Genomic DNA, 20,518 nt, shown 5'->3' with positions numbered 1-20,518 from the left:
AAGTTGTATATGTTGAGAGCTGATTTCCCCACAACATGAACACATTTTGATGACATATTTCATTTCGTTTGTAACTTGTTGCACAATCGCAATATCGCACCGGTTGGTGTGCTGATGACTGAGGTGCTTGCGCGTGTAATATTGCATAAATGTCTTTAATTGGTAATTCATTTCATCTTTTAGCCAGACCACAACAGCCATATATCCACGAACGTCTGCCGCCGAGCGAGCGAACGATCCATGTTACCGCGACTTCCTTTATCCGTTTCTCCCGTGAAGCTCATCCCATCGTCTTAACTGCTTAGTCCGATTATAGTCAGGCAGATAAACCCAGACATCGCCTCAACTTCCTCCATCTGATCCCGGAGACCCCCGAAGCAGGCTAACCCGGAGATATAATCTCTCCAGCAGGTCCTGGGCTGATCTCAGGGGGTCTCGTCCCAATTGGCTGTGACTGGTGACCTCACAGGAGTGGAGGCGAGTGGGGCGCGAGGCCTGCGAATATAACTCCTTTCAAACCGCTTTTATCCGCGATCTGATTATTTTGCTCATTACCCAGAGTTCCTGACCAGAGTTTGAGGGTAGGGATGTTAGACCGAGCGCCGTATAAAAAGCTTTGCCTTTCAGCTAAGCTCCCTTTTTGTCGCTAAAGTCCGGTACTGCGAAAACATTATTGCTGCAGGTTTACCCAAGTCAATAAAACCAAAAATCCTTGTTTCAAATTAAAAGCCCTCTTGTTTCATGCACTTTCCAGCTATTTAACAGTTGTTTACTTTTATATTTAAACAATAAAATTCTAAAAGTTTTTGGTCCAGACTAAAAAAAAAAAAATCTACTCTCAGATGGATTTTCTTCTAATTTGCCACCAATATTCATGGTAGCATTGAATCCTGATGACTTTGATTGTCGTGGTCCCCTGATATTTTCTTCCTTTCCTCAAGCGGCCTTAAGTCCATTTGTGGTTTACAGTTAAATGTTCTGACAGTTTATCTAACACATTTACATCTCCTCGAGGGTTCATTAAATCACTGTGGTATTCCCCTTGAAAATGAATGACCAAATCCATACTGTAAGTTTGACTGGTACAAACTGCCTCTGGGGAAATAGTTGGGAAATAACACACATATCATAGCAGTATGTTCTGCACTGTTGTAACGTATAGTTACAAAAACTCAAACTACTTTATTATAATGAGAGGTTCAAAGCAGGTATACAGAGGTTAAACATGGTCAAACCTCCCGGCAGTAGATTGATGTGAGCATTTGGCTCAAATCACTGTTGTTCCTGAACAGCCTTTCAGAGGTGCTATGCATGGCTGCAGACTATATTTATTCAATACACGAAGCAATAATTTAACGATTCATTAAATAAGGAAAAACCTCATCAGTAATGTACACCAAAGTGTCTTTCATGCTTCATCAATAAAGCCTTTAAATTCAAGTTGTAGCTTCAGCTGATTGAACCTCTGTTGTGTCTTACAACATGTTTTAAAAATACTCAAAATGTAGCTGCTCTCCCACATTTTCCAAATCAAAAGTTGTTCATGCAGTTTCCATGTAAAGCCCCCTTTTTTTTTTTTTCTTTTTTTTTTTGCATGATGTAGCACATCAACACAGTCCTGTGTGTGACATGCTGATTTACATCGTTAGCAGGGATGAGTATAGACTACTCAGAGCCATCTTCAAGTCCACTGAGCCACTTGCTCTCATTATTTTTCAATATTTGTTGTTGTGCATTCCAGACAGCACTTAATGTCCCAGACAGGCTTTCCAAATCCCCCGTCTGGCTGGGAGAACCAAAGCACGCTTTGAGAAGTTAAAATAATTTAAAATTTCAGCAACAGAGAGAGCGCCGCGCTTCAAACAGAGTTTCAGTTGTTGCATAGCAACAAGTGCTGAGGCCACTCGCTTCCTCCGAGCGGCGTTTAGAGCAACAAGCGAGAAAAGGAAGGTGAACATGTGCTCGGCGCAACACGAGGACTTACTGCCGTAGTCTTTGATGGAGAAGTTGGAGCTCTCGCTGGCCAGGGTGAAAGTGAAGGAGGCCTCACGGTCGTCTTTGTCCGTGGCTCTCAGAGTTCCTATCACCTGAGGAAAGACAGAAAAAGAAAAGTGAATTAATGCTCCTTGGACACAGTCTTTTTTTTTTTTTTTCATCCACTGCAGTATGTAAATGGTAGTTTAAATATGTGGTAGTTTACGTATAATATTTTATATTGTTCACGTATAATTTAAATCACATACGCTGATTCTGCCTTTCAAAAATGTAACTTATTCTAACTGCATTTGTTTCCTTCTACAAATCTAGGGGCGGAAAGTATTGCAGATTTTTAGGCTACTAAACCCCAATTTGAAAAGACCAAACGGGGAATTTAAAATACATTGAAAGGCCTGTTTGAAAAATCTCACCATTGAAACATGTTTTTTTTATGTGACTATGTAGATCTGTAGGTGCCATTAAAAGAGCACAGTCAATGCAGAGTCAGCAGTTTTGTGACAAATAAAGATAAAGAATTTAAATTAACAGTTAAAACTGTTGTTGTTTTTTTCTTACCATATTCGTGTTGTCATTCTCACACACAAAGATCTCATCCACGACCAGTTCGGGCTGGTTGTCGTTGATGTCCTGAACTATAATGTTAACTTTCACAAAGGACTCCAAACCTACGGAGGAGACACGAGAGCACACGATTAACTGCAGTTCATTAATGATGGATCCCGGATGACTGATTCAGGAGCTAGTTTTTGTATTTTGCCAATGAAGACTTGGCTGACAATAAAAAAAAAAAAAAAATCGTCTAAAGAAATGCACAAAATGTTCCAGTGAAGTCTCTTCAGAGAAAAACAAAGGAGGACGAAATAAACCTTCACATTTGACTTTGATGATGTAATGTGTATTTTTTTATTCGGAACATCTTCAAAAATCCTGCAGCAGGGATATGAAACATTATCATGTGATTCCTACAAGAAAAAAATCAGAGTGGTTTTGATTTTTACATGTTTTTTGAAGCGTTTTTCCTCGTTTGTTTTGATATCTTCCCTCAGACGGTTCACACAGGTGAGCTCAGCTTGTTTGTCATTTACCTTAACGGGCAGGTGTGACAGTGATCGTCATGACGACGACCAGGTGTGAGTGTCTCTGTCGTCGGTAGAGCTGATTAAGGTCAAGCGACTGAAAGGGTTTCTATTCGGGAAGCCGTTTGTCGGACGGTTATTTTTCGTCACATTAAAGCGTCTTTTACATTTATCTCACATGACTGATGTTTATTTTTTTATTTATTTTTTTTTTTTTATTCATCTTTTGATAAACGTCTCTTGTACTGACATCTTGAAACTATCTTTAGTACAGTACGCGTACGGTATATCGAGGACCTTGTCAAGCTGCGGGGACGATTGTGCTCCTTAAACATCGTGACAAGCCACTAAAATAGATCTTTGGATTTCATTCACCGCGGGTCTAAAAATATAGAGTTTGGTTTTGGGAAGCTGCGAACGAACAAAGAGACACTAATGTGATTTTCCTGCTTGCTCTCTCCTTCCCGCGTGGGTCGACCAGGTGTTGCGGCAACGTGTTAAATCTATTAAGAAAACAAAATCCCCGTTAGAGTGCTACACTCCCGTCCCTCGATAAATCCAGAGGAGAGAAAACCAGGAGAACGCGCCGTGCTCTTTGGCCTTTTCTGCTTCCTCCGTGTCTGCGTTTTACCATCGTTAGAGAAAACACATGGTTCCCGTTTTTTATGTGAGGATCTATTGTTTACGGCGTTAATAAACCTCGTGTGCGACGTACCGCTCGGCTCTTCCTGCGCCTTAACTTGAAACATGTGCGTGCTCTCCAGCTCTCTGTCCAGCTTCCTCAGGACGGACAGCTGACCCGTGAGCAGGTTGATGCTGATGGGACAGTCCTTGTCCAAGATGGAGTACCTAAAGAGAGACGGGGAGGAGATCAGTCTCGCAGGATCAGTAGAAGCGTTAGTAGTTATTTTGGGGGGGGGGGGGGGGGGGAGTGTGCGCGCGGTATCGTACCGAATGCTCTTGTTGGCTTTGTCGGGATCTCTGGCTGAGATCGTTCCGATGTTGTTCACGGCCAGTTCCTCCATCACAGTGAAGGTGTAGATGGGCTGGGAGAAGACCGGCGGCTCGTCCACGTCCAGGACTTTGACGTTCACCTGTCGAGTTTGAAAAAATTCGGTTCAAAAAGAGGGCTTTGACTTGCAGTCTGGTCGGCCTTCCGGATATAAACGGACCTGAATTGTGAGACTGAACTGCTTTGTTCTTCTTTCTTCTTTTTTTTTTAACAATGTCCTACTTCAAACTCATTCTGTTCCACATTATCATAATTCAGACCTGCCCACTAATCCAAATCTCTGAGAGCTGCTTCTTGACCACTGAAATTTGCTCATGCCACGTGGTGCAGCACTCCACTTCCCTTTTTCTTCTCTATTTTAATATAAACATGTATGAAAAGCAGGGTGATAACGTCCTCCGAGGGAATGGCTGAAGAGACTCCGGCGGCCTGATATCTACCTGGGCTGCGGTGGCCGCACTGTTCACGTTGTCGGCAGGAAAACGCAGGTTTCTGAGGTTCTCCCGCACCTGGACGGTAAAGCTGTAGCTGCTCTTTGTCTCATAGTCCAGAGGCTGGGGAGATTGGAAAGAAGTGACGGAATTAAATCAATGATCGTGATTTAACTCCGAGCATATGAGATCTTTAAAACCTTGCACTCGTTACGTCTTCATGTCGAAGTCATTTCAACCTTTGAACCCTCAAGTGTTAAAACCACCGACTGTAAAAGTAGTCGTAGGTTTTGCGTCTGAAAAGTGAGGCCAATGCAGAAGCGGTTTAACGTGCAATACCACCGACGGCCACTAGGGGTTGGCTCCAAAACTCCATAGACTTTCATTCAACTTCTCTCACGAAATACAGTCAATTCCTTTTTTTTTCCACAAGTCATTATGGTGTTTTTTTTTTTGCTGAAGTCTCTCCTTATTAGTTTTCTGGCAGTTTGTCTGAAAATAATCCCTCATTCATTAGATATTAAGCCTCAAACAGCTGTATTTTTGGGGGCTTGTCTGTTTGATTGACAGAATTCAGTCAGTACATGTGGGCGGGGCGTAGCGTCCTCTGGTTTTCCAGTCGGACCGAGTCAGATCCACCATTTCTCGAATCGCTCGAAACACTCAAGATGGCGACGGGCAAATGCTAAACTCGAGGCTTCCAAATGGCAAATCGCGAACCAGTTGGTGACGTCACTGCCGGTTGCCGCTCCGTTATTACCTCCCCCTCCCCACCCTTATTTGCACACTCAGCATTGTTTCATGACAACCTGGACAAACAAACCAGTGCATTCACTTCTTTGTTACGCTGCTTCATCCACTTGATTTCTGAGATATTTAGTTTCTCAAAGGCTCTAAAACCAGATTATACAACTCATACCTGCGAGGCTCATTTTCTCAAATTAACACGCGCCTCTTGCTTACGCTGTCGAGATCTGACGCAGTTCGGCTGTATTTATAGCTGTTGTTGACGTCCTGAAGTTGTCTGTTCTCTGACACTCACTCAACACCCTGATAACTTCCTTAACCGTACTTTTTTAAAACGTATTCATAAAGTACTACATATTTCAGTTCACCCTCAACATCCTTTATACCCACGTGTTTTTGTTTTTAGACTGGAGACATGCTGCATTTGCACCTTGTGTGTGTTTTTTTTTTTGTTTTTATGTACACAAAGTGGTTTTACACCTGCATGTCTTCACCAAGGTCAACGGGTGATCTCAGGTGTTAAAAAGGCTGTCAGTGTCAGCCAGAGAAACCCGGCCGAGCTCTCAGCCTCCGTCGAACGAACAGTCGAAACGGCAACATTTTCCTCGAGTTAACATATTCCTGTTTTCTTTTTCTTTCACTTTTTTTTTTTTTTTAAATATCTGCACAGACCGAGACTCACACAGCGTTGTGGATGCACTTTTATGTCTCCAAATACGAGGCAGCGAGCAATGCTTACTGTCACAGTCCCCCACCGTGATTCATCCCCCCCCCTTGTATCAGAAATAGACGACTGTTGGGTTAAATGTTTTTTTTTTTTCCTCCCGTGGACTGTTTTATCTGTGGACGGGACATCACAGGTAGACAGGAATATTCCGTTAACTGGATTACTCACGGTAACAAGGATACTCAGTCGCGAGGTATCAAAGGCATTTTGTAAACAGCTTAACAAGAATAAGACCTTAACCGCGGTGCGGCCGATAGCCGGCTTATTCCCTACGTGTAAACACAGCCGGTGAGGAAAGATGAGAAGGGGCTGCGGAGCTGAGGGGCGAGTCGAGCGGAGGGAAGATCGTGCGGCGCGATTCGATTCCAGGCCAGCGTGGGCGCGAGCTATTACCGAGCTCATTTCATTAGAATACATTTTCAGCTCTCTGATGTCCTAAATACTTTATCTGAAGAGCACAATCCAGCGGAGTAAACCTGCTCCAATTCCCGCAAGCATAAATATCTTCCCCAACCAGAAGGAGGCCGTGACTTTTTTTTTGGGGGGGGGGGGGTTTCAACTCGGTGTTAAACATGACTGTCATCCTGCAAAGTAAAACAAAACATAAATTTCAGTTTTCCTTTTTATAATGTAATTAGTGTGCATGCGGTGGCGCAACTTGTGAGAAGGCATAATCGGAAAGAAGAAAAACACAGAAAACGTCGATAGTGTGTTTGAGGTCATGGAGATCCTGTCACAACACTGCGGTTCCGGTCCTTAATGCTCAGCTCTCGGATGTTTATTATGTTGCAGCAGGAATGTAAATCTATTTTTGTGCTCATCTCATGCTGTTTGGGCATGAGGCTCCCTTCAATTTTCGGGGCTTGAGCATTAAAGTGTGAGGATGTAACACCTCCTAAAACCACTTTGATTCAATTTTGGATAAACATAAAAGTGAGCAACCCGTGAAATGTTTTTTTTTTTTTTTTTTAGGGGAGGCACTTTTTTTTTACTCCAGTGATTCCAAACCAGGGTTATGCGTTGCGAACTTGGCAGTGCTACATAGAAAGAACTGTGGCATATAGATTATTAAAAATAGAAATGATTATTTGATTATACAACACATTCATGCAGAAATGTGTTTTGGAGGAAGATAAACACACAAACGGGAGAACGAATTTGTGTAACGCCAAATGAATGTTGTAAAAGGATGGCACTATGGAAGGCAGATCGTTTTTCACTGACAGAAGTCTGCTGCAGCACCTGAACACCACGTGTTTTGATTCACAGGCATGTGAAAACTAGTTAGCAATAAACCTGCCAAAAGCTGAAAGCCTTCAAGTCAGGACGAACATGACCAACTGCTAAATAAAACAAGAGGGGAGACGATCGCGGGATAAAATGTTGTGTGGTGGGTTCATATGTCCACGGTGCAACAAAGAGACTTTTCCTTTGCAGCAAAATACGATCAAATATAGCAATGTGCAATGCAACCTGTTTCTTCAAGTACAACAGGAGGTACAGCCTTCAGCTTTCAGGCCCCATCTCCCGTGGAAACATCTCGGATGGGAGGGGGGGAGGGGGGCAGACACCATTTCTAGCTTTAAGATTAAAGTTCCTTTTGGAGACAGCTGATATTTAGGGCTGACTGGGGGGGACCATGAACGATGCCTTCGTCATGCTGCTACAGGCCCAGGGTTACTACTTCTTTACAAAAAAAATAAAATATTATGAATTGAATCTCATACGGCTGTGGGAGAATACAGGACAAAGAACTGTCGGGAACCACCAAGCTCAACTCGATCGCAAATTACATCGTTAGTAGTTGCGAAAAAGTGCTGAAACTGACATGACTCACAAAAAAAACAAGTCAAAAAATGTTTTACAAATTCAGAAATGAAATCCACTTGTTGCGCCAACCGACCTGTCCGAGCATGAGGTTGCCGTCCTTGTTGGGGCTGAGTTCCACGTTGAAGATTCTGCTGCTGTCGCCGAGAATGGTGAAGATGGGCTCTTTGTTCTGGATCTGATCTCGGTCCTCCAACTCCAGCGTGCCGATCTTCTGGTTCAGCTTGTGGTCCTCCGGAACGAGCAGTTCGTACGTGCCTGTGGACAGAAGACGCACGTCACGTGTGGGATGCCCCCGTGCGTCATAATAGAATTAACCCCCCCCTACGTCTTTGTAATCCTGTATCACAGTGTTTCTTACTTCTGGTGAACGAGGCGATGTTGTCGTTGGTGTCGGTGACGGTGATGTTGACGGAGGTGGTGGCGGTGCTGCCGGAGGCCATCCCTCTCATGTCCTGAGCTCTAACCACCACCACATACTGACCCCTGGTCTCTCGGTCCAGAGTGTTTATCTTGCAGCTGATCACACCTGCAGAGAGAGAGAAGGTGTTATCTTTGCGGTCGGGCCATGACTCATATTTCGGGTAAAAAATAGCTCGTGCATCTATACCTCCCTTAAATTAACATGCTAGAAAGAAGAAGAAGAAGAAGAAAAACGATCACGGCGGACGCCTACCTGTGGTGCTGTCGATTTCGAAGGCGGAAATGTCTCCGTCCGGCGTCAGCGAGTACCTGAGCTCCCCGTTGGCGGTGGTGGGGTCGTCTGCGTCCGTCGCCCTCACCTCGACCACTTTAGTTCCTACACGAAGGAGATGACGACACGTGATGAACAGCGTCATCGTTGAGACATCGTGTTCGAGTGTTCAGTGTTTTTTGCAGAAATGAATATCGGATGAACTTTCATGGCTGTTTGACGGATTAAACACGCCCTGATTACGCGCTAACATTGTGCTATTTCGTCACAGTCGTAGGCACTGATGATTGTGACAGGTGTGAGCAGTGCGTTTCTTTTTTTCCCCCATTAATTTTCACAGTCTGGTCTATTTTTAATCTAAAGTATCACCGATTAGTAAATGTCAGATTCATACTTGCAGCGGCAGGAACTCTGTCAGAAGAACTACAAGAATTTTCTCCATTTATGTAACTCTGCACTCTATTTTATTTCTTGTCGACTCTGAGTTGAGACACGTTAACGACACTTTATGTGATCTACACATCTATACAAATAAACCTATACGTGACTTTAATCTCGGGCTGTCACAGTCATGATATTTCGTTTGATGATTAATCAATCAGCAATTTCATTGTCTTTTTCTGGTCATTTTATAGCACTCTCATGGTACAAGCCTAATAGTTTAACAACATGCCTTCACCTGATGAAGAGGAGGAGGTACTTCTTAGCACTGAATATTGGAACATATAAATAAGAAAAATGCATTTATGTTTGTCTTTAATTGCACACAGCAGATATGATGTAAAGAAATGACTGACAACAACAGGTAGCAATAATCAGAATGAATAATGCACTACGGGGAGGACCAACTCCCAGGTCGACTCTCATCTTCATTATCCGTAATGCGTTCAAAACCAAATATATAACCGACTTTTCATCTCGATGTCAACTGCCGACGATCTTTTTGAAGTCATTTCTTTTCGTACCTATCGTGGATCTCTCCATAATGGACCCGTTGTACTGTCGAGGGAAAACCGGCGTGTTGTCGTTGATGTCCGTAACCTGGACGACGAATTCTCCAGAGTCCTCTATGACCTTGTTGTTCCCGTCGTACATCCGAGCGCTCAGATGGTACAAGCTCTTCTCCTCCCGGTCCAGAGATCTGGTGACGAACAGGTCTCCTTTCTGATCCACCGTGAAGATGGTGTTCGCGCCTTCGCCGTCTATCTTGAACTTCTTCACCTCCACTCTCTGGCTCGACTTCAGCTGTGGGAGGAAACAGAAAGGTCGTTTGTCTTATACCGCTGGAGTGAAGGACTCAAATCAACAACCGTCCCAGCAAAATGTCTACAAATAAACTCTGGCAAAATAACTCTGATTTTCATCAAAGAGCTGGTTAGCAGCAACTTCATGGCCCAGATTCTTGGCGGTGCCGCCACCGTCTCTTCAGCGAGCCATGTCGAGTGAGATTTTTGACTAAACTGTCGAAGGTGAATCCAAGAAGTACACCGCAGAGGAATCCTACAGATTGTGGTGAGCTTTGGACTCGGGTGGGGGGGGGGGGGGATTCAATCCACTGATTTGGACCTACCTGTCCTATCTTGTAGGCGATCGGCGCCGGTTTCTCCTCTTCCACATAGAGGGAGTTCCAGATCCAATCTCTCTTCTGCCTGAAGAGCACCGGATGGGTTTCCTTCTTCACAATGTCGACGGGGGTCTTGCCTCTCCGCTTCCACGCCGGGAAGTCCAGAGTCTTGAGTAATGACGAGAGAGAGGATCAAGGCCATCGTGGTCACGAGGCCCGGAGTCCGCAGCCAGAGCCAAGCCATCATCTGGGGTCGGGACGGGGGTAGAGACGAGAGGAGGGGGGGAGCAAGGAGGAGGCAAGACGAGAATGAGAGATGCAGAGAGGAATGTGGGAGAGAGGGAGCAGAGAGGGGGGAGAGAGGAGATCACATTAAAACCACTTATCAGCTGTGGACAGACCCCTTCGCTGTGCCCGGGTGAGATTTAGAGTGAAGGCCAAGGACTCGCCGTCCCCGTACGGTCGGCCGCTGAGCTCGAGGTCTAGCTATCGTCGAGGACCAGGGCTCTTAAACCTTTTCAGCCTGGGACCCAAATGAAACATTTAGCCTCTCATCATGGGAGTCGGACTGAAAGCGTATCACCACTGTGGTCGTATGGGGATCTATTAAACATAGGACTGTGACCCATTTTAGGTCTTGACCCGCTGGTGTAGCGCGAGAGAGAGACGGGAAGCGACGGAGAGAGACTGACAGAGACGGAGAGCGGAGATGACATTAAAACCACTTAGGATGTCTGTCTTTATCGGCCATTAAAAAGGGCCGTTTTCCATAAAGGGACTTTTTGACATTTTGAATTTGTGTTCGGTATTTATTTGTATTTTTTTTCTCTCTTTTAATACAGCACTTCAAATGGTGGAGGGGAAAAAAAAGGAGAGTTTGGGTATAACAGAGGGTTTTGTGGTTGTTACTAGTTCTTGATTCAAATCTGGGATTATAAAAAGAAAGATGGCTCAGTTTTGTGCATTAATCTTAAAGTCAATGAATGTGTTCCGCATTAGCAAAAAAATAAAGGCTTCCTGTGTTGTGATGCATTGGACCCAAACGAATAAGCAAGCACACATCTCTGATAAATTTCCTCGCAACATGAATGGCCTAATTCTGCGGCGTTACTTTCAGTCTGAACAGAGAAAAACACCAAAATGATGACACTCGAGAGGTTCATCAAAAGTACACAGAGATCTGTCAGACAGTCGCAGAGATATAAGAACTCAAAATCACAATTGTCAACCTGCTGGTGATGCTGTGAGAAAAGTCACAGCATCACGCAATGTTTTTAACATTCGAGAACGTCTGTACGAAATGTCAAGGCAATTCATAGTTTTTCTTGACTGTGATTATAGTCTGGATACGCTGTTGGAATTCGCTCAGCCGCTGCGAAGGGCGGACCAATCAGCGAGAAAAACCCTCAAGAAAAAAAACAAAAAAAAAACGTTTGGTTGACAGCGGCGGTAGAGTTTCGGCCAGTTTCGTAGCAGGCTGAATGGTTAAAAAAAAACAAAAAAACCCTATATATTTGGGTCCGGGTACACCAGGCTATATAGTGTCGACTCAGCTCGTTTGGATCCTCGAAAAAGATGACACCAAAAATAGTGCCAGATAGGCAGGTACGAGCCTCAACTTTTGCCGGATGACAAACCCGAACAAACCGAGAAGGGTCGAACTTTAAAAAGACTTAAAATTGTCCTAAACCAAGACAAATAATTCAAATTTGAAGTCAAAATTTGGTGCAGCGGTCTTTGAAATTCAAACCAAAACTATCACGTCATCTGATTCACGGTTTCTGACTGATTCGAAGTTGTTCGATGTTTCAGAGTCTTGCATCACTTGTTTCTGCCTGCGAGCAATTCAGCATTATTTAACCAAAATGAACATTTATAAGGCACACAAACACCAGCAGTGTGGTAAACCTTTCCTCCCATTCATTTTTTTTTTTTTTTTTCCTGTTTCACCCTATCTGTCCGTCTCTCCCCCATCTCCCCCCCCACCCACCCTCTCCTCCCCCACTGGGCTCTATCTAACAAAGCAGAAATGCCAGGGAAATAATCTTCAAAACACTTTAGTCTATATGTGCTCTGTACTCCAGTAGATATCTCAGCGCAGCCCTGTGCCATCCCAGTGGACAGATTAGTGCATTTTATTGTCTCGCAGCCATTAGCAGCGGGGAGGGAGAAAGAGAGATTATGATGAGGGGATTATACTGGCACAAATTCTTCTCCCTCTAATGGCCTAATCTCGTATTCTGCTGACCTCCCATGACCTCTTCACACGGCTCCCCACAAATCAGCTCACACAAAGACTCAGCAGTGTTGTTGTTGTTTGGTTTTTTTTGGGGCCTTTTAGTTCACATCCTTTTTGTTTGGGTTTTATTATTTTTTTCCTCTTGTGTTTTCTTTGTTTATTTTCCTTTCAGGACTAAATTAATTAAACAGAAGTGCATTGTCTTTTTTTTTTGTTTTTTTTGTTTTTTTTGCGAATTTGCTGTGGACTTCGAAATGAAAGAGGTTTCTGAAAATACATGTGTGTGGTGCCAATACATTTTTTTTCTGACTGTGAATCCCCCCCCTCAACACTAATATTTGCATCCCTGTTGTTCCATTCATGTAAAGCAAAGTAGTCCATATGTGTTCATCTTGTATTGTCATATGTGACACTTCTATGATACATACATGACAACCCTCTTTCAAACAGTGTTGGTGGAATATTTTCAGCCTTCGTAACATGTAAATGCGGCTGAAGAAACATGTAAACAATTATTATGAGGCAAGATCTGGAAACATAAACTATTATATCATTTTTTTGTATTTACAGGCCATGAAACACACTGTAAAAATATAGCTTGCCTGGATTTCAGGAGTGAGTGACATGTCTCTGTCTTTATATTTGATAGAGGGAATATTATTTATTATTTATTTCCAATTCTCACCAGTTGCCCCTATGTCCCCTATATCAACTATCAATGGGGATAAACCGAGAAGAAAAAGGGTTTGAGGAAAGAGAGGGACAATAAAAGGAAAATTCTTCTCCTAACTTTCTTTAAACTTGTATTAAAAAAAAAAAAGATTAAATTGATAAATCAGAATCATAGAAAGTGCTGATTTTGGAGATCTGGCAACTCAGCTGTTTTTGATTTCCCTATTGAATTCAGTTTCTTGCATTTCTTTGGTAGTGATTTCTTTCTTGCCTTTTCTTTTTTGACACCAGTTCGTTCTGTATTCTTATCTCATCCCCTGACTTTTGTTCTCACTTTTGGAAGATTTGTATTTTTTTTTGCCCAGATTAAAGGAGCTGATCGTCGCCGAGTCCATTTAGTTTCTTGGAAGCTTCCCCTCTTCACTCTGAGATGCAGCCACCGTTTAAGACGCGTGTTTCCCGACCGCGTCCTTCTCCTCACCCTCCACAGCTTTTACTGTGCGTCAGCTCGTATCCTTCCTCTGAACATGTTCTGAACAAAACAAAGCAATCGCGCCGTGTGCTGTATGTTCTCTCAGAGAAGTCTCGCAAGGAAAAGAATTTCACTGGTTATCTGCATTTCAAGACCAATCATGTTAGAAAATAAGTATTTTGTTGCCTCTGGGAAGAATGAAGCAAACTAAGAAAAGTTTATTTTTTTATTTTTTTAAATGAACATGCCTGAATCCGAATAATGTGGATAAATTTGTGACTTGATAATTCCCCAAACTAATTAAAGTCATTCAACTTTCACTAACATCACAACCGAAGCTGTTCGGCAGAAAAAAAATTCAAGCATGAAGATGTTTGTAGGTGAGCGAAATTTTGGAAATGTAATTTGTTTTATAATTGGTTCGCTGGATCGAGACTCATTTTTGAGACTTACTTTGATGGAAGAGGATTGTGGGCATAGAAAAGCTAACTAACCATTAAAATATTGACTCAGTAGCTTTATGTTATTACTGTACAAGTGTGAGCAAAGGTTTCGCGCAAAAGAAATAAGCTTTAAAAAAAAAAAATAGAAAAAGAGGTTTCCCTGCAGTAGCAGGGGACATTTTTCAAACAGAACTCAAACCGTGTCATGTGACGGATAAATTATTAGTCATTCATTTAATCTGTAATTTCAAGTGAATGAGTGAATCAGACATTAGCGTCAGTTGGATGTCTGAGGATGAACCCCGACTGTTTTGTTTGGACTTCTATTATTGCACATGTTGGTGCCAATATGGACGTGTTTTTTTTGTTTTGGTTTACTTATTTTCAAAGAGGTTGAACGAGGACACCTGGTTCTCTGGGTTCGGACCTCGGCCTTTCAGCGAGGGCTCTTCTCCGGGTGCCCTCGTCTTCCTCCCACCGTCCGAAGACATTAACGTCAGGTTAATTGGTGATTCCAAGTCGCCCTGTCTGTTTCTGTCTGTGTTGTCTGTTTCTGTGATGGACTGGCGACCCGTCCAGGGTGTACCAAAGGTCAGCTGGGAAAGACGCAGAGAAGGTGTGGGCCAAACTTGGGCTTCTCTGATGTCGGCGGTCACAGGCGCTCTTATGTGTGAGTCAACTAAAGTTGAATTAAATGTCAGTTGTGAGAATTTGATATTGTCCTTTTTAACATTTTCATCTCAAACCTTTGCCGATGCTGCTTTTTAGATTAATGATACATCATCTTTTAGCTGCGCTTCACTCAGAGCTCAGCTTCAGTTCATTTTACTGGACTTTGTCATCGTCACATTTAACATCTGACTCACACACTCAGACAACAATATCCTCTGACTGCCTTCCACGTAATTATTTATTGAGAAAATGAATCCGCTGGCGGTATTTTCCTTCAAAGGGCATTTTTTTTAAATGAGCATTTTCATCCTTCAAAGGGGACAATTCCCTGCTCCTCCCCCTTTTATATTTTATCAGCAACAGGAAGTGTAAACACAATGCCTTCTGGGAAAAGCCGGGGGGCTCCGTTAATGTCGGGTCATGATTAGTGAGCGGACGCACCCTTCCTGGTATTCACTCCAACGGCTGACTGCGTCTCTCACTCCGTTTGCGTCACCTTTCTTCATCCTCGGTCTGTCTGCCTGTCGCTGTCTCACACTTCCAGCTTCTCTCAGACCTCCTTTCCATTTCTTTTTCTTTCCGAAATTGTTTTTTGTTCCTCCTTGCAATCTTTTTTTTTTTTCTTTTTTTTTCTTTCTTCCTCTTAAATTTCTCCACTTGTGGCTTGTTGGAGCTCTCAAGGTGAAAGTGTTTCTTTCCACACTGTCTATTTCTGTCTCCTACCGATCATCCCTCCTTTTTGTTTTTTTTTTGTTTTCCTTTTCGCACCTTTTCTACTTCACTCCCCCACTCTCTCCCCCTTCCCCTCTCCTCTGCCTCACCTTAAAAGCAGATCTAGCATCTTGTAAAATGGTGTGGAAGATAAAAACACACCGCTGCACGCAGGTTACCAACTTTTTATTTTTTAAAGTTGGGATTTAACTCGAGTCCGCTTTCAAATCTTTCACTGTTTGCATGAAAGTTCAGGGAATCTTAAGTATTTTTTTTAAGAAGGTGTAACAGTTTAGCTTTCTGTTTACTTGACAGATGCTTCTTCTGTAGTTATCATCCTTGTTTAATAATCACTTTTTTTTTTTTAACTGCCAGTGTCAGACAAGCAAATCTCACTTAAGGATTACACAAACCGTAATTTATCAAAAGGCATCTGTCAGAGGTACGAAGAATAAACAACATCCAGGAATATCTGTAATTACATCTGTATGTTGTCCGCAGGCAAGAGAGTGTGTGTGTGTGTGTGTGTGTGTGTGCGTGTGCGTGTGCGTGTGTGTGTGTGTGACAGAGTAGCAGAAACAGACAGACGTGCAGATACAGTTGTCATTCTCCGGGATGTTTTGTGACTGGCAGACAGGTCTGACCCAGTTTTCAGTCTACCAAAGGCTAAAGCGCAGCAACGAAGTCAACAAGACTTCATAATCCTGCCGGTCGCTGAAGGGTGTTTGAAGTTCAAGCCCGAGTTTTGTTGTCGTTTCTGTGTTTTAAAGACGAAAATACAATTTTTTATTTTTTTTATTTTTTCAATAAATCTGCCTCTCCTTTAGTCCATCTATCACACATCATATCTTGACACTTGGTGGACCTGGCTGAATCATTCCTCTTGTCCTTTTTCCCTTTGTCAAATAAATTCAAGAAACAAGGAGGTACATAGTTTGAATCTCAACGAATTACCATTTTACTATCATATCATATCTGTGGTGTAGATATTCATCATCCCCAGAGGATGACTCCTATAAGATATTGCTGAGGCTGCACACACACAAAAAAAAATGGGTAGATTTTCATGACATTTCTGCTCCCCTCAGGACGACTGACATGAAAAATTTTCATTTTGGAAGTGAAATATCAGCTGTCTTTGTTTCCATAGATATTGTAATAGCTTCATGTTCCTCAGAGGATGAACCCTGTTGACTTTGATGATCACACGACCTTTTTCTTTCCTACCACTGTTACATATCTACCTGCTCCCAAAGACAGCCCTCTGCATAATGAAACAGGTGTGACATTTGCTAAAACTCCTCAGGGGAAGAACCTGTGATTTTTTTTTTTTTACTTCATAGTGTCAAACCAAGCTAATATTTTACTGCTTTACTTTATGATAATGCTTCAAAAACAGCCACAAATCACAACAACTTTGTTCATCCTAACACTTTCTTACGAACACATCAACCTCAATCTTGAAGTTTTATTTCATAAAAGTCGGTCTTTAGCTTCCTTTAGTCTGTTTTTCCTTTTACGTCCCTAAAATCAGGCGTTTAGTTTTATTTGTGCGCGCCGGACACGCTGACACGATTTCACAGCCTCAAAATCTGTGATGTCGGCCAGTGAGTGCCGTCCAGAGTGTGAGTCTGTTGTCCAGATTAAAAACAGGTTTAATCACAGAGCTGCTTCTAACAATCTGTCTGCCAGGGAGTCACACCAGGAACCACCAGGACACCCTCACACACACACACACACACACACACACACACACACACACACACACACACAAACAAACACACAGCGTCCTCACTGACACTCACACTTCAGACAAATCAGACTCTTATTTCACTAAATTTCTGATGAATGATGTCTGACGGCGATGACAAACTGTTATTTGAAAATAATTTCAAGCCTGCAGTGTTATCCTCATCGGTTCTGGCTCAGCTGTCAGCGGCTGCCTCCGCTGAAGGCAAAGTTTACAAGCTCAGATAGTGGAAATGTTAAAGGTGTCCAAACATCAGATTTTAAAAGGCTCCTCTTCCTGTGAAATAGAAAAGTCTATGCCCAAATATAAATGTAAACAATAGTTACAATTGAAAATTCATCCTTTTGTCTGGGCCTCAATATCACAGCTGCAACTGGTGTTCAACTGATCCTCAATCCTAATAAATAAATAAATGCTCAAATTTGTCCAATCAGATCAGCCTTTAATTCCTCAAAGTGAGCTAAGTCGAAGCTGTGAACCACCAAGTCAGGTGTCAGCTCAGTTTTGTTCATTTTTCCTATCTGTTTTTTTTTTTTTTTTGGAGGATTTCATGTCCCTTCTTCTATTTCTTGGGGATTTCATGTTTGAACAGGTTTAGAAATGTTGATATACTGTGTGAAATGCAGTATACAGGTCAGTCCCTGAAAATAAAACCTTAACTGGGTCTCTCAGTAGTAATCAGTGACTTCAGCTGAGCTAACGTCGCCACAGTTGGACAGCTTGTCAACCACACTGACATATATCTGAATGAATGAATGAATGGCTCTAATCGTGAATCTCGTGTGTGTGTGTGTGTGTGCGTGTGTGTGTGTGTGTGTGTGTGTGTGTGTGTGTGTGTGTGTGTGTTCTGGTGTGCTGGTGTGTGTGTGTGTGTGTGTGTGTGTGTGTGTGTGTTCTGGTGTGCTGGTGTGTGTGTGTGTGTGTGTGTGTGTGTGTGTGTGTGTGTGTGTGTGTGTGTGTGTGTGGAGGGTGAAGTCTCCCAGATGGCACCCAAAGGATTTTCCCTGATACTTTTCCCTCTTCAGGAATTAGACCACTGGGTTTAGTTGCATCAACGGCTTTCAACCTAACAACTAAATCAAATCACTTCTATCTCTTGCGGGCCCGCGGACCCAGAACCCACGGAGGGAAAGTCTAACCACTGCGGAGGAGCTACGTGCTCCCGTTTAGACAGGGGGTGGACAAAATAACAGAAACGCTCCTCTGTGTGTGATGGAACGACGCCGCAGACGACAGCTTTCAGATATTATCCGAACGAGCTCTTAAAAAGGGTTTCTAGAAATGATCTTCACAAAAATAAGTGGCTGTATTGAAACGACGCTGTCAGGTGTTATTTTCTTGATCAATGAGGTTTTAAACAAAAAAAAATTCGTACAGCAGGGGAAGTCTTCAACTGACAAGATCGTCACTACTTTTTAATATAAGATGTGCTTCATCAATACTGAATAGCCAAACCGAGTTGACATCAACTTGACAGCTGTGATGAAACAATGTGTTTTTTTCCACTCTTTAAAAATGAACAACCGGAGACCTCCTGGTTGGAGTCAGTTTGCTTGTTACATTTTTTTTTTTCTTGGTTCCAGCCGTGTGTCTACAGATCATCCTGTATCGACTTAATGGTCGCAGCCTGTCTGTTTGCAGGAGTGACAGTCCAGCCCGTAGGGAGGGGAGGAGGAGGGGGAGGAGGAGGAGGAGGTGGCGGTGGTGGTAGGGGGAGGGGGGCATCAATTACAGCATTCAAATCTACACCGAGCTGTCCGACATCATCGGCGTAACATATGTCCTGGACGAGGTCACAGGCATCGTTTCAACTTGTTTCTGTTCCCTCTTTGAGACCGTTTTTTTTTTTTTTTTTTTTTTACCCCCAGAGTGAATGGGAGAGGAGCCTGGAGCGTTTTCAAGGAGATCTGGGTTACTTTTTTTTCTTTTTTGGCTGCGCTGCTGTACACTTATTTTTCAATCAGAGGGAAATGTATATTCACACTCCCATTTTGCTGGGCAGGAAAAGCTCTGGGTGGATGCACCAACTCGCATATTTTATAATACGTGCACACACGAGACACTTGTACAGGAAGTATTTGTGTCTCAAGACAGAAAAAAAGGCAAAACTTACCACTCAAAACAGAAAAGTCCAAACCAGGCCGATCTCTGTTTTTGGTACAAAAATCCACTTGTTCACTCAAACTGCAGATGTTTTATTCATTCGGCAGATTTGTGGTAGAAATCTGTGGCTCGTCGGTGGCGTAAGAAATCTCTTCCCCTCTCTCTTGCTCCCTTTTTTTTTTGTCCACTGTTCCTCTCCGATGTAGAAAAAAGAAGAGCAGCAGGTGCTGTTGTACGAGCAGTGATTTCTCTCTCTTCGACAAATCCTTTTTTTTTTTTTGTCCTGGACTGTGGACCAGTTAAGAAAGTCTGTGATGATGAAGAAAAACCACCAAAAAAAAAAAGGCTCGATGCCTCCTTGGACGAGAACGTATCCCAGAGATGGATTTCCAAAAGACAGATGCTTTGAGAATCAAAGAAAAAAAGCAGGAAATGTAAGAGGTAACAAAAAAAAAAACTCAGCAGGTGATATTTGAGGAAATTTCAGGAATCTCTTCCTCTGGTTTTTATCTGAAACAAAACTCCGGTCTTTATCGCCCCGTTTGCCCTCGTCGAGGTTTGTCCTCAGGTGTGAATCCAACAGGTTTCTTTTCCCTTCCCGCTGCCTCTGATGTGGTTTTTCCTCGTCGAGGGGGCCAAAAGTGTTTGAACCACAGCTGTCCGACCGTCCTCTCTCTCTCTCTCTCTCTCTCACACAGGTCACTGCCCACTTCCTCTTCCTGTTATTGTCATTCTTTGCCGGTGCTCCCTTTTTTTTTTTTTCCTGTCCTGGAGGGGTGGTGGTGGTGGTGGTGGTGGTGGTGGGGGAGGACACAGAGAGAGAGAGCTGACTGGAGGTGTGTGCAGGATAAGGTAGAAGATGGATAGACGGAGAAGAGAAGAAGAGGGAGCTGAGAGGAGGAGAGGAGGAGGAGAGGAGGAGAGCGCCGGTGTCAGGAAAAAGCTCAAAGACGCTCGGAGAGGCAGAGAAAAGCAGCCGGCTCGTGTTCCTGAAGCAGATGGGAGTGAGTGTGTGAGAGAGGAGGGACGGGGAGGCAGGGGAGGGGGGGGGAGGGAGGGAGGAAGGGAGGGACGAAGGGAGGGAAGGAGGGAAGGAGGGAGGGAGGGTGATGGAGAGTAAGGTGAGAGAGGCGTTATGTCTTCTCAGACAGAGAGCGAGAGACGGAGAGATTTATTATTCATGTGTGTGAGATAAGGATTAAGTTAAACAGGTTATTGGGGATAATCCTCCGAGATTTCCCCACATGAGGCTCGTAAATATTTCAGAGGGGAGGCTGACTTCGGGTGTGCGTGTGCGCGCGCGCGTGTGTGTGTGTGTGTGTGTGTGTGTGTGTGTGTGTAGAGTGTATCTGACAGAGAGATCTTGTCTAAACCGGTAAA

At 43.3% G+C, this 20,518-nt stretch overlaps 1 protein-coding gene across 1 annotated transcript in view; it reads right to left on the bottom strand.

Moving 5' to 3' along the window:
• Positions 1 to 20,127, bottom strand: part of cdh5 (cadherin 5) — a 36,937-nt gene extending 16,810 nt beyond the window's left edge. The window contains 12 exon segments of the mRNA XM_069144199.1: positions 1,985 to 2,087; positions 2,554 to 2,663; positions 3,790 to 3,923; positions 4,026 to 4,168; positions 4,527 to 4,640; positions 7,895 to 8,076; positions 8,180 to 8,347; positions 8,495 to 8,617; positions 9,478 to 9,757; positions 10,083 to 10,205; positions 10,207 to 10,323; positions 19,149 to 20,127. Coding sequence (XP_069000300.1) covers positions 1,985 to 2,087; positions 2,554 to 2,663; positions 3,790 to 3,923; positions 4,026 to 4,168; positions 4,527 to 4,640; positions 7,895 to 8,076; positions 8,180 to 8,347; positions 8,495 to 8,617; positions 9,478 to 9,757; positions 10,083 to 10,205; positions 10,207 to 10,323 — 1,597 coding nt within the window. The 5' untranslated portion in view covers positions 19,149 to 20,127.
• Positions 20,128 to 20,518: the final 391 nt, after the last annotated feature.

The sequence above is a fragment of the Embiotoca jacksoni genome, unplaced genomic scaffold (genome assembly GCF_022577435.1).
Source record: "Embiotoca jacksoni isolate LCO1_2020_lvr unplaced genomic scaffold, fEmbJac1.0.p SCAF_12, whole genome shotgun sequence".
In the NCBI taxonomy this organism is placed as follows: Eukaryota; Metazoa; Chordata; class Actinopteri; family Embiotocidae; genus Embiotoca; species Embiotoca jacksoni.
Note: the sequence above shows the minus strand (reverse complement) of the source record. Positions and strands in the feature narration are given on the sequence as shown.